The 14,705-nt window shown below is 41.4% G+C and overlaps 1 protein-coding gene across 5 annotated transcripts in view; it reads right to left on the bottom strand.

Annotated features, from left to right (window-relative positions):
- NEO1 (neogenin 1) overlaps nucleotides 1–14,705 on the bottom strand; it is a 233,578-nt gene that overhangs the window by 20,928 nt on the left and 197,945 nt on the right. For all 5 annotated transcript variants that reach the window (XM_055437130.2, XM_055437132.2, XM_055437133.2 and 2 more), the window contains 5 exons: nucleotides 14,347–14,522; nucleotides 14,126–14,264; nucleotides 11,946–12,053; nucleotides 4,510–4,704; nucleotides 474–542 (listed from right to left, as the gene is read on the bottom strand). In XM_055437130.2, the coding sequence (XP_055293105.2) occupies nucleotides 474–542; nucleotides 4,510–4,704; nucleotides 11,946–12,053; nucleotides 14,126–14,264; nucleotides 14,347–14,522 (687 nt within the window). The remainder of the gene's footprint in view (nucleotides 1–473; nucleotides 543–4,509; nucleotides 4,705–11,945; nucleotides 12,054–14,125; nucleotides 14,265–14,346; nucleotides 14,523–14,705) is intronic.

Raw genomic sequence — 14,705 nt, 5'->3', positions numbered from 1 at the left:
TTTAAGTAATTAAAAGGCACCAGCTCTTAGGATGGCTAGGAGAGAGGGAATAATTTTTTAGAATTCCCAAACTAAGAACACCACAGTAAGCAGTGTGGAGAGAAATGAATGATTCCAAAGCATCTCTCAGGCTCATTTCAGATGGCAGCTAATTCCACCCGAGGGTTTATTTTTGAAACTAAGGTTCTAATTATTTTGAAAAGAGGAAGTGGGCAATGAGAAGACTGTTTAGAATCATTTTAAGTTGTATACATAAATTGAAACAATTTTATTTGTGAATCTATAATAAATGGGTTTACCGTAATTCAGCAAACATTTGCCAGAAAATGCCTAAAGCCAGCTCTATCGAATAAAAAGAAATAGGTAATAGGCTACAATTCACAGCACAGGAGCTGTAAGAAACATCTCAAGACTTCAAGCAGAACTGCATTGTGCCCATAGGAAGCCAAATAAAGCCAGAGGAAGGGCTTTACCGCTCATTGGAGGTTTGTAGTCGGATCCCAGGTCTGGCAGCCGGCTTCCTTTCCCTGCAGACCCTGAGGCTGAAGAAGAAGAATTCACGTCAGTAACAACCCACTCCATTGGTGTGACAAGTCTACTTCACAGCTAGTGAGTGTTTTCTACAAAAAAAAAAAAAAAAATTCAGTCTACGCTGTCCGTAAGAAAAGGAAGTAACACACACACATGACAGGGGAAAATACAGCCTATTTGTGCAAAACAAACTAAGGTAGAGCTTTCTATGCAGTGAGGCATCTGAAAGGCTGACACTCCTGTTGCTGTATCCAGGGTGTGACAAGGCTGCACCTTGCTGTTAAAGGTTTCTCTCACCCAAGAAACCGCTGCTGAAAAACTGCTCAGAGCTCTTATGGGAAAAGCAGCTTCTGGTAGAAAAGGAACCATGGGGACCGTTAAAGAAATGGGTTCTTCCAAGGGACTGGCTTGATCTGGCTGAGCCAGTGTCACCAGTGTTTGGATTCTTTTCTCAAAATAGGAAGCTGCCTTTCTAAATATAAAGTTACCTTAAGTGTGAGCAGGAAGGCAAGCAGAGGTTCAGATTAGGTTCTCAGTTTCTGCTCAGTCAACCTAAATACCCAAAGATAAAAAATCAAAGTCTCCCCTCTGGTTGCTCACAAAGACACTGTCTCCTACTCCATAATCATGGAACATAAGAAGTGAGGCTGCTGACCGTGAGCTTGGGAACACTTCATATGCTGGACTTCCTTGGTGGCTCAGACGGTAGGTAAAGCATCTGCCTACAATGTGGGAGACCCGGGTTCAATCCCTGGGTTGGGAAGATCTCCTGGAGAAGGAAATGGCAACCCGTTCCAGTATTTTTGCCTGGAAAATCCCACGGATGGAGGAACCTGGCAGGCTACAGTCCATGGGGTCACAAGGAGTCGGACACGACTGAGCGACTTCACTCATATGCAGGCCTCAGAAAACACCTGGGGCTGGAAGGCAAGTCTCAGACTTCTCTTGAAGAGGTCTGCAGGAACTGCAAGGTAAAGCTGATCCTTGGTTCATCCAGCTCAACAGACTGCCTGTGCTGGCAAACCAGCAGCATCAGGCACTAACTGTTGGACTTTTGGCCAGTTATTTAGCTACTATTTGGGGTCTTGGTTTCCTCATTGTAAAGCAGTGATGATAATGGCATCTGCTTCACGAAAGGATTGTGAGGATTAAATAGAAATTTAATCCCATAAAATATTTTGAATCCTGCCTGATACACCGTAAATGTTTTATAAATATTAACTACTAAATAAATCTTTAGGGAAGAATCTCATCTTACACTCTGCAGAGAGCATGAAACTTCAGAAAATGCTTATAAATTAGAGTTATTTCTACAAATAAAGCTTGACTAGAAATGCATAAACAAGATGTGTTGCTGTAAAACATTACAGCTAATACCAAGTACCTCTATTAAATTATCAGACTTGGAAATGGAAATGGAAGAAATTAAAGTCTGAAGGTTTCTGTGCGTAGTTCATTTAACAGAATGAATCTAGAAATGAAAACAGACCTACTTTCTATGTTTGCAGAAGCTCAGTGTCCCCACAGGTAACAGAAGTTCCTGGGTATCTGAGGGGCATATTCTAGAATTTTAAACTCACAGTCCTCAAACCGTTTTCACTGTCCACACCTACTACTTTACTTCACCTTTATTGTCACCATTCCTCCCAAACGACACACACCACATGTCAAGATTCCACTTGTTCTTTTCACTATGATAAGCTGGCAGAGATGACACAGCCCATGTAAGGCTCTTCATAGTTAAGGTACTTCTTTGTCAGGTAGCCCATATTTAAGCCAAACTACTCAGAGTAACACATTATATAAATAATTACCAATGAACACTTTTGCCAATAAAACAGTTGGTTTAACTCCTATATTTCTTAATGTTTTCCCTTTATATTTAACTTATGACAAGAAATCCAAGGATTAGCCAAATACCAAAATAAACATGGGCAAATAATTTTAAATACCAAAGGGGTGGTGTAGCTGAGAACTGCAGCCTGGCTTATGGGGCGAAGTGGGGGAGAAAATGAGCACATACATAGTCTGTACATCTTCAGTGTTGCTACGGTTCTAGTCTCATGCTTGAGGCAAAGGTTCTACCATGATCAGGGAGCTTTACACACACACACACACACACACGTGATCAGGGAGCTTTACACACACACACACGATCAGGGAGCATTACACACACACACACACACACACACACACGCATGTTTGCAGTTTTCCCAACACACATGATCAGGGAGCTTTACACACACACACGAACGATCAGGGAGCTTTACACACACACGCGAACGATCAGGGAGCTTTACACACACACACACACACACACACACACACACACGTTTGCAGTTTTCCCAACATACAACAAAAGACTCATTGAATGCAAACACATTTCCAAAGCCCTAAAACTTGAAACCTCAAACTCTGAATCTTCCTTGCCATTAACCAAGATCCAAAGACTTTGTATTTCTAAAAACTACTCTTAAAAGAATAAAAGAAACTGTCCAATTTACTTAACTGCTCCTGCTATAGAAAACAGATAACCAACTTTAGCCGACTTCCCAGAGATGAAAATCACAAAGTATAGTTATCTCTCCACCACAGCACCTGCAGCAAAGACACTATGCTGACAGATAATTTCCAGAATGGTGACACTGAGGCCCATACTTCCTAAACTTCCATTGTACGCTGTCTCTATCCTCTTATAAAATAAGCAAATATAGTTAAGAGAAGAAATGAAAAAGAGCCCGGAATTAAGCGTGCAACAAGAGAATGGACAGTAATAATTTTGTAAAAGATAATCATACAATTCAGTAGGGTACATTTGTATATTCTCTGCTGAGGGAGGAAAAAAGGGTATTCAATTGAATTTGATTAAACTTTTCATTTAGAGACATTAATAAAACTCTAGATGCTACAAATATGACAAACTGGTGTGCTTGTTCTCATTATGGCCCAAATCCCTATCTGTATCACAGAATTTTAGTGACTTAGCACAAAGGATAATCTGACCCACATTTAAGGACTATCTCCTCACATCTGTAGAAGTCCAACCCAGTTTTTTTTCCTGCCAGTCTGTTTAGTTCCTAAGTAGATTCTCCAGCTTTTCAGATACCCCAAGTGCCACAAACATGGACTCAACTCTACTTTGGCCAATAAGTATGTGATTTTTAACACACAGTACTGGTACTGATTTTCAGGAAAAAACAAAAACAACAAAAAGCTAATAGTAGGTCACAAAAGAAAGGAAAGGAAAGAGAGGCCAGCTAATCATTTACCTTGATCATTAGCCATTTTATCAGAGGAGTCCGCTAACAGGCCAAGCACAGGGGAAGAAAAAAACAAGAGCAAGGATCACAAGCTTTGAAGATGGGACAGGCAGAATTTTCAAAGGAAAAAAATTAAAATCCCGCAAACTTCCAAGCAGCTTGAGTCTTCTTTTTCGTGCTAACAGAAAACAAATCCATATATGTTTTCCATATTTCCACAGATACAGTCCCCGACTTACTTTTACTTCCTAAGCTCACCTGGTTCAATATTTTACTGTCATTTTCTTATCTAGAATTTCCTTTAAAGGGCCCCTTTTGTCTCTTTCTCTCTATAAAGGTCAGTGAACAAGCCTTTCACGTTAAGAACCTGCATGTGTTGAAAGAGAATCATCCGTCACAATAACACGCTACTACTCTATCTGGGAACCAAGAGAATCCCATCTGATCTGACTGGTTCAGATCACTGCAGTTCATTTGCCTCGAGCAGCCTGGAGTCAGAGTTCCCCTGTCAACGATATGTTTAGGTCAGTAACCTAGGGAGCACTGGTCTGGTGGTCAGGGGGTAGGATCATTCTCAGATAAATGCCCACACTGTGGCTCGTAAGCACATCATCAGGATTTCCTGTATCGTCCACAGTCTCTACATGCTAAAGTGACATGCACACGCATAATCCCGCTCAGGAGACACACGATGGAGCACTCTGTTTGGGGCCTTTACCTTTGGGTGTTCTGAACTGGACAGCTTCAGACATGGGCCCCATGCCCTTTGAGTTCCGGGCTTGGATTTTGAAGTAGTAGGGTGTGTCCAGTGTTAATTCCTGTATCTGGTGAGTCAGCCTGTTCCCCACCACAGGCTCAATAACCCAGTCGTGTATCTCTGCATTCACATCCGTGCTGTAATATATGATGTAACCTATCCAAAGGAATTAACAGAAAAAGAAACCTTATTCCTGCTTTTTCTTTTGCAATCAGTGAATCAATAAAAGATATATGTCACAGCATACACAAATAGAGAACTAGTCACAGATTAAATTAGCAATAGTAACAAGTATTTTCACAGCAGCATCTTTCAGGATTTGAAATAGCTCAACTGGAATTCCATCACCTCCACTAGCTTTGTTCGTAGTGATGCTTTCTAAGGCCCACTTGACTTCACATTCCAAGATGTCTGGCTCTAGGTCAGTGTCACGCCATCATGATTATCTTGGTCGGGAAGATCTTTTTTGTACAGTTCTTCTGTGTATTCTTGCCACCTCTTCTTAATATCTTCTGCTTCTGTTAGGTCCACACCATTTCTGTCCTTTATTGAGCCCATCTTTGCATGAAATGTTCCCTTGGTATCTCTAATTTACTTGACGAGATCTCTTGTTTTTCCTATTCTGTTGTTTTCCTCTATTTCTTTGCATTGATCGCTGAGGAAGGCTTTCTTATCTCTCCTTGTTATTCTTTGGAACTCTGCATTCAGATGCTTATATCTTTCCTTTTCTCCTTTGCTTTTCACTTCTCTTCTTTTCACGGCTATTTGTAAGGCCTCCTCAGACAGCCATTTTGCTTTTTTGCATTTCTTTTCCACGGGGATGGTATTGGTCCCTGTCTCCTGTACAATGTCACGAACCTCCATCCATAGTTCATCAGGCACTCTGTCTATCAGATCTAGACATGAAAGATGATGCTGTGAAAGTGCTGCACTCAACATGCCAGCAAATTTGGAAAACTCAGCAGTGGCCACAGGACTGGAAAAGGTCAGTCTTCATCCCAATCCCAAAGAAAGGCAATGCCAAAGAATGCTCAAACTACCCACAATTGCACTCATCTCACATGCTAGTAAAGTCATGCTTAAAATCCTCCAAGCCAGGCTTCAGCAATATGTGAATCGTGAACTCCCAGATGTTCAAGCAGGTTTTAGAAAAGGCAGAGGAACCAGAGATCAAATTGCCAACATCCACTGGATCATGGAGAAAGTAAGAGAGTTTCAGAAAAACATCTATTTCTGCTTCACTGACTATGCCAAAGCCTTTGACTGTGTGGATCACAAGAAACTGTGGAAAATTCTGAAAGAGATGGGAATACCAGACCACCTGACCTGCCTCTTGAGAAACCTGTATGCAGGTCAGGAAGCTACAGTTAGAACTGGACATGGAACAACAGACTGGTTCCAAATAGGAAAAGGAGTACGTCAAGGTTGTATATTGTCACCCTGCTTATTTAACTTATATGCAGAGTACATCATGAGGAACACTGGGCTGGAAGAAGCACAAGCTGGAATCAAGATTGCCAGGAGAAATATCAATAACCTAAAATATGCAAATGACACCACCCTTATGGCAGAAAGTGAAAAGGAACTAAAAAGCCTCTTGATGAAAGTGAGAGAGTGAAAAGGTTGGCTTGAAGCTCAACATTTAGAAAACAAAGATCATGGCATCTGGTCCCATCACTTCATGGCAAATAGATGGGGAAACAGTGGAAACAGTGTCAGACTTTGTTTTCTTGGGCTCCAAAATCACTGCAGATGCTGATTGCAGCCATGAAATTAAAAGACGCTTACTCCTTGGAAGGAAAGTTATGACCAACCTAGATAGTATATTAAAAAGCAGAGACATTACTTTGCCAACAAAGGTCCGTCTAGTCGAGGCTATGGTTTTTCCAGTGGTCATGTTTGGATGTGAGAGTTGGACTGTGAAGAAAGCTGATCGCCAAAGAATTGATGCTTTTGAACTGTGGTGCTGGAGAAGACCCTTGAGAGTCCCTTGGACTGCAAGGAGATCCAACCAGTCCATTCTAAAGGAGATCGATCCTGGGTGTTCACTGGAAGGACTGATGCTAAAGCTGAAACTCTAATACTTTGGCCACCTCATGCGAAGAGTTGACTCACTGGAAAAGACTCTGATGCTGGGAAGGATTGGGGGCGGAAGGAGAAGGGGACGACAGAGAACGAGATGGCTGGATGGCATCACTGACTTGATGGACATGAGTTTAAGTGAACTCCGGGAGTTGGTGATGGACAGGGAGGCCTGGCATGCTGTGATTCATGGGGTTGCAAAGAGTCGGTCACAACTGAGTAACTGAACTGAACAAGTATTTTAAATGCTACACTAAATACAATACAGAGAAAACCACAATTTCAACAGTGCCAGACTATAAATTATTATCTGTATCAGTAGCTGAAATAATAAAAGTAGTTAAGATAAAAATATAGGGTTAAATACTCTCAAAAGTAGGAAATTATATAAGGAAATCATCCTAATCCTCATTCCAACATTTTGTACTTCAAGGGTCTACTTCAATTAAGTTAATGCAGTTTTGAAAAAACTTAATGGCCATTACCATCAGTAATGGCCTGACAGTGCTATTTGAACTGTCACCAATGTGATTTCCCAGGGGAAAAACTCCTAGGAGATGGGCAGCCACCTTTGCCAGATTCTCCCAAATGTGAAGTCACAGTGAAACATCACCTGTTACATCCACCAGAGGGCACTCTATATCCACAGTTGAGGAAGGAAGAATTACAACCACAAGCCAATACAGTGCAAAAAGGCACTGACAGCATCATTGCTGTTTTTAAACACAAAATATAATGTAATCCATGTCAAGTCACACTTAATTCTTTTAAGGAAGAGGCAAATTCTAAAATCTAAATTAAAAATGACATAAAGACTGGGGTTTAAGGAAAGGGATTCCTAAGGAAAGCTGAATGTTCAGTCCAGTCATTCAGTCGTGTAAAACTCTTTGTGACCCCATGGACTGCAGCACGCTGGGCCTCCCTGTCCATCACCAATTCCCGGAGTTCACTCAAACTCGTCCACAGAGTCAGTGATGCCATCCAACCATCTCATCCTCTGTCGTCCCCTTCTCCTACTGCCTTCAATCTTTCCCAGCATTAGGGTCTTCTCAAATGAGTCAGTTCTTCGCATCAGGTGGCCAAAGTATTGGAGTTTCATCTTTAACACCATTCCTTCTAATGAATATTCAGGACTGATTTCCGTTAGGATGGACTGGTTGGATCTTCTTGCAGTCCAAGGGACTCTCAAGAGTCTTCTCCAACACCTTAGTTCAAAAGCATCGATTCTTCAGCGCTCAGCCTTCTTTATAGTCTGACTCTTACATCCATACATGACTATTGGAAAAACCATAGCTTTGACTAGATGGACCTTTGTTGGCAAAGTAATGTCTCTGCTTTTTAATATGCCGTCTAGGGTGGCCACAACTTTTCTTCCAAGAAGCAAGTGTCTTTTAATTTCGTGGCTGCAGTCACCATTTGCAGTGATTTTGGAGCCCCTAAAAATAAAGTCTGTCGCCGTTTCCTCTGTTTCCCCATCTATTTGCCATGAAGTGATGGGACCAGATGCCATGATCTTTGTTTTCTGAATGTTGAGCTTTAGGCCAACTTTTTCACTCTCCTCTTTCACTTTCAAAAGAGGCTCTTTAGTTCTTCTTTGTTTTCTGCCACAAGGGTAGTGTCATCTGCATACCTGAGGTTATTGATATTTCTCCCGGCAATGATTCCAGCTTCTGCTTCATCCAGCCCAGTGTTTCACATGATGTACTCTGCACATAAGTTGAATAAGCAGATAATATACAGTCTTGACGTACTCCTTTCCCAAATTGGAACCAGTCTGTTGTTCCATGTCTAGTTCTAACTGTTGCTTCTTGACCTGCATACAGATTTCTCAGGAGGCAGGTCAGGTGGTCTGGTATTCCCATCTCTTTCAGAATTTTCCACAGTTTGTTGTGATCCACACAGTCAAGGGCTTTGGCATAGTCAATAAAGCAGAAGTAGATGTTTTCTGGCACTCTCTTGCTTTTTCGATGATGATCCAACAGATGTTTGCAATTTGATCTCTGGTTCCTCTGCCTTTTCTAAATCCAGCTTGAATATCTGAAAGTTCATGGTTCACGTGCTGTTGAAGCCTGGCTTGGAGAATTTTGAGCATTACTTTACTAGTGTGTGAGATGAGTGCAACTGTGAAGTAGTTCGAACATTCTTTGGCATTAGAAAGGAATGGCATTTCCTTTGAGATTGGAATGAAAACTGACCTTTTCCAGTCCTGTGGCCACGGCTGAGTTTTCCAAATTTGCTGGCATGTTGAGTGCAGCACTTTCACAGCATCATCTTTTAGGATTTGAAATAGCTCAACTGGAATTCCATCACCTCCACTAGCTTTGTTCGTAGCTTTGTTGTTTGCTTCCTAAGGCCCACTGGACTTTGCATTCCAGGATGTCTGGCTCTAGGTGAGTGATCATGCCATCGTGATTATCTGGGTTGTGAAGATCTTTTTTGCATAGTTCTTCTCTGCATTCTTGTCACCTCTTCTTAATATCTTCTGCCTCTGTTAGGTCCATATCATTTCTGACCTTTATCGTGCCCATCTTTGCATGAAATGTTCTCTTGGTATCTCTAATTTTCTTGAAGAGATCTCTAGTCTTTCCCATTCTATTGTTTTCCTCTATTTCTTTGCACTGATTGCTGAGGAAGGCTTTCTTGTCTCTTCTTGCTATTCTTTGGAACTCAGGATTCAAATTGGTATATCTTTCTTTTTCTCCTTTGCTTTTCACTTCTCTTCTTTTCTCGGCTATTTGTAAGGCCTCCTCAGACAACCATTGTACCTTTTTGCATTTCTTTTTCTTGGGGATGGTCGTGATCCCTGCCTCCTGTACAATGTCATGAACATCCGTCCATAGTTCTTCAGGCACTCTATCAGATCCAGTCCCTTAACGCTATTTCTCACTTCTACTGTATAATCGTAAGGGTCATGTAAATCAAATGATTTACATCATACCCGAATGATCTAGTGGTATTCCCTCTTTCTTCAATATAAGTCTGCATTTGGCAATAAGGAGTTCATGATCTGAGCCACAGTCAGCTCCTGGGCTTGTTTTTGCTGACTGTATAGGGCTTCTCCATCTTTGGCTGCAAAGAATAGAATCAATCTGATTTCAGTACTGACCATCTGGTGATGCCCATGTGTAGTGTCTTCTCTTGTGTTGTTGGAAGAGGGCATTTGCTATGACCAGTGTGTTCTCTTGGCAAAACTCTGTTAGCCTTTGCCCTGCTTCATTCTGTACTCCAAGGCCAAATTTGCCTGTTACTCCAGGTATTTCTTGACTTCCTACTTTTGCATTCCAGTCCCCTATAATGAAAAGGATGAAAAGGACATCTTTTTTGGGTGTTAGTTCTAGAAGGTCTTGCAGGTCTTCATAGAACCGTTCAACTTCAGCTTCTTCAGCGTTACTGGTTGGGGTACAGGCTTGGATTACTGTAATATTGAATGGTTTGCCTTGGAAACGAACAAGAGATCATTCTGTCATTTTTGAGACTGCATCCAAGTACTACATTTCGGACTCTTTTGTTGACCATGATGGCTACTCCATTTCTTCTAAGGGCTTCCTGCCCACAGTAGTAGATATGATGGTCATCTGAGTTAAATTCACCCATTCCAGTCCATGTCAGTTCGCTGATTCCTAAATGGTCTACGTTCACTCTTGCCATCTCCTGTTTGACCACTTCCAATTTGCCTTGACTCATCGACCTAAAATTCCAGGTTCCTATGCAATATTGTTCTTTTTTTAAAATTCTTTTTCAAATATTTTTTCAAAGTTTTTTATTAGAAAACTTAAATTTGCAATATTGTTCTTTACAGCATGAGACTTTACTTCCATCACCAGTCACATCGACAACTGGGTGTTGTTTTTGCTTTGGTTCCGTCTCTTCAATCTTTCTGGAGTTATTTCTCCACTGATCTCCAGTAGCATATTCGGTACCTACCGACCTGGGGAGTTCGTTCATCTTTCAGAGTCCTATCTTTCTGTCTTTTCATACTGTTCAAGGGGCTCTCAAAGCAAGAGCACTGATGTGGTTTGCGTTCCCTTCTGCAGGAGGCCACATTTTGTCAGACAGTGCTCAGAAATGCGTTTCAGTTTCCTTTGTTGTCAGTCACTCGGCTGCGTCTGACTCCTTGCGACCCCACGAACTACAGCACACCAGGTCTCCCTGTTCTTCACTATCTCCCTCAGTTTGCTCAAACTCATGTCCATTGAGTTGGTGATGCCATCCAACCACCTCATTCTCAGTCACCTCCTTCTCCTCCTGTAAGCAATGTTTCCCAGCATCAGGGTCTTTTCCAGTGAGTCGGCTCTTCACATCAGGTGGCCAAAGTTTTGGAGCTTCAGCATCTGTCCTTCCATGAATATTCAGGGTTGATTTCCTTTAGGATTGGCTGGTTTGATCTAGTTGCTATCCAAGGGACTCTCGAGAGTCTTCTCCAGCACCACTGTTCTAAAGCATGAATTCTTTGGCACTCAGCCTTCTTTATGGTCCAACTCTTACATCCATACAAGACTACTGGAAAAACCACAGCTATGACTATATGGACCTTTGTCAGCAAAGTGACAAAGGTCACTCTGCTTTTTAATATACTGTCTAGGTTTATTATAGCTTTTCTTCCAAGGAGCAAGCATCTTTTAATTTCACAGCTGCAGTCACCTTAGGCCACCTTTTCATACAAAGGAACTTCAGGAGGCAAACTCTGGCTCCACAGCATACATTATCTGGATCAGAGGCAGGTTCTTCTCTCTGATAAAGATGAGGAAGGCACAGTGCCTTCTACTCTGGAAGTCCATGGGAAAATTCAAGGTCCTGTCAGAGGTCTAGGCCAACTCAGACTTTTAACTTTAGTTGTAAGAGCACAGGAAGCTGAAGGAGCAGTCCTGGGTGAAAAACGAAACTATAAGCCTACTGGGTATTTTTGAGCTTTGGGATAAAAGAGGTCAATTTATATTTATTGGGTATCACCCTGTAGAATTAGGCAGGGTCTTCAACCCCAAGACCCTGGTCATCTAGTCAAAGACAGAGAAGAACAGCTGTCTTGAGGAAAATAAATAAGGCTGTAAGTTCCACCATAACCAAAGGCTGTCTAGTGCAACACACACCCATCAGAATTTCATGAAATATGGGTCAGAACAACCAGCTGGCGACTCTTTTTTAAGTCACTAAACAGCACCCCTTGCTTTAATTTCCAGGACCATCATGACATGCAGCACCCCCAAAAAAGCCCAGGTCAAGTCTTGAGACCCCCATTCCTCCCAAGAACAAGGCACTCTTCTAGAATGCAGGAACAGGGAAGAGACACACACTCACAGGCATCTCTGGCTTCTTACCTGTAATCTTGCCATTGGCTTCAGAGGGAGGCTGCCAATTCACAATTATGGTCCTAGGTTTTCCCTCTTTACTCACAACTGTCACATCCTTGGGTGGAGAAGTAGGAACTACAAAAGAATAACACTTTCAGTAATTCCTGTTCATTTCAACTTAACTCACCATTTCCTCAACCCTCTCCATTTAGAAGGCATAATAAAGGGTACAGGCAAAAAAGATACAGCCTCTTGGCTTCAAAGAACTCATTGTCTGTCTATAAATAACCCCAAGAAAAAGAAGAATATGCAAAGTACCAAAGAGGAAATACCATATTCAGAGGACAAAGAACAGCCATCCCAGATGGGGAGGACAGGCGGGATGGTTAGGGAAAATTAAAAGCCACCTGCAGTCCCTGCTTGATAGATCAGGAGGCTGAAAATGAGAAAAGTTATATAATGTGCCCAAGACTACGTTTTCTCCCCTAATTTGGATTATTTTGTTAGAATATTTTTAAGTGTAAAGTAACTTTGTCTCTACCTATATATAGTTGGCTTTCCAAACCAAATATGATGTTTGAAAACCACCATTCCTCCAAAGAATAAATGATTTACAAATTAAAGTTTTATTATGTTAAATTTGCACTGAAAAGACACTGTCAACTATTAAAGGTTATTGCTCTGAAATGTAAAGCTGTTTATGGAACAGAAAAGCCAATTAAATAAAAACGACAGTGCATCTGTGTTTCCATGGTAGTGGTGGTTTAGTTTCTAAGTTGTGTCTGAACCTTGCGACCCCATGGACTATAGCCCCACCAGGCTCCTCTGTCCATGGGGATTTCTCAGGCAACAATACTGAAGTGGGTAGCCATTTTTTCCTCCAGGGGATCTTCCCGACCCAGAGATCAAACCCACATTTTCTGCATTGCAGAAGCCCCTATATTTTCATATTATGGCTGAAAACTTTTAATGTATTAATACTAGTTGGGAAATCAGCATATTAAATATATCCTTACATTTACTCTTTTCCTAAAATACTAGAATTCTCCTGGTATGAAACGGAAGGAAGCCCAGTGAAATGTAAACTCCTAATGGAATATCATTTATTACCTAATGGGCTGGAATCAAAGGACAAAGGTATTTTTAAAACTGGCAAAGCAAGCAAACTCAAGTTCTATTTAAGTTTTTGTGCACTGAACTTCTTTCTCTCCGAATCTATCCTTTTTTTTTTCTCTGTAGGAAATTCAACCAACTGTGCCAAGATAAGACATCAGGGCCAAACTCAGTCTAGAGAGACTTTATAGTTTCATTTTTTTCATTATTCACATAAAGGAGAGAAAGAAATAGGAAGGTGGAATAGACAGAGCCTCCCAACGGTTACACACATCCCCATGCCAGGGAAGTATAAGGGTCAGAAGGGCAGGCCTACAAGTGAGCAAAAAGCTAGCAAAACTTTCAAATTAGATGGCTTGCTTTCCCCTTAATTTACTTAGCTGTATTTTTCTTTCACGTTTGCTTACAGACAAAAACCCCAAGAATACTCCAGTGGGAGACTTTATAAGACACTAACCAGTTTGCAAGAAAGCTTCCAGGGCAGTTTAGGAGAGCTCTGGTAAAGTGCGGAGGCTCTAGCAAGCCTGGTATCGGTAAAGGGCAGGCTACTTCATCTTTTCTATTTCAGTTTTCCAGGAAGGCAAGGTTAAAAATCATAATTCCTTACATCTACACAGTGCTTTACTACTTACCATTTGCTTTATTTATTGAGTAATTTATTTTACCCTATCAAGTAGAAAAGACAGCAATTATCCCTCTTTTATAGATGGAAGAAATAGCTTCAGAGAGGCTGGATGACTTGCTTATATAGTCAGTAGGTGGCTGACCTTGGAATTGAACTCATGTCTCATGATTCCTAAACTCTAGTACATTCTGCATTATTTCTTCCTGCTATTTGCTAATGTTCTTGAACAATGATGAAAAAGCCAAAATTCTTCAGCTGAGAAAGCAAACATTGAACTCCAGCTGTAGCTGCTCACTGTGTTCTGTAAATATGTCAATTCACACACTTAGTTCTTTCCTTGGGTAGTAAAGACAGGTGATGAGGCACCTCATGACTTGGGATGTGGTACAACATTAGCACGGACTTTCCCCAGCTTTCACATCTACTGAAGAGAAGAAATGCCATGTGACAAAGTTCTGACAGTACATACCTAATTCAAAAGTAGTCCCGTGGGCTGTCATGCTCCATGTGCTTGACCTTCGACCTTTGGTCACCATCACAGAGAATTCATAGAGTGTATTTGGTTTTAAACCAGTCACCAGATAACTCAAAGTCGTTGCATTAGCATTCTGGAAACATGTGAATCAAGAGCTTCAGAATCAGAAAGCATGAATAATTGGCTTTTCTTACCCAGAGTGAACGTGCCAGTACCTTGTACTTGGTGTTTGCTGGGATGTTGGTTTTCCATCGGACTGTGTAGTACCGGGAGTCTGTAATCTTCTGGTGTTTGGGCAGGGAGTTGTCCGCCCAGGTGATCCTTATGGTGTCATGGCTCAGAATGGAAGCCTGAACTCCCACTGGTGGCATCATGGGAGTGGGATCTGGCACTGGAGTGTATGGAGCATTAATAACAAACAAATCAACTTCAGAAGTGTCTGAGGTAAAAAGTAATTAAAAATGGAAGTGGCATTTTAACATAAAAATAAAAGGGAAATGCAGGGTAGTATAATGGAATGAAAGGTGAGAAATGGAGAAAGAGAAAGAGAATCCAGAGTTAATATATAACCATC

This window comes from Moschus berezovskii, chromosome 9 (assembly GCF_049115385.1).
Source record: "Moschus berezovskii isolate FMDL1 chromosome 9, NW_MosBer_1.0, whole genome shotgun sequence".
NCBI lineage: Eukaryota > Metazoa > Chordata > Mammalia > Artiodactyla > Moschidae > Moschus > Moschus berezovskii.
Note: the sequence above shows the minus strand (reverse complement) of the source record. Positions and strands in the feature narration are given on the sequence as shown.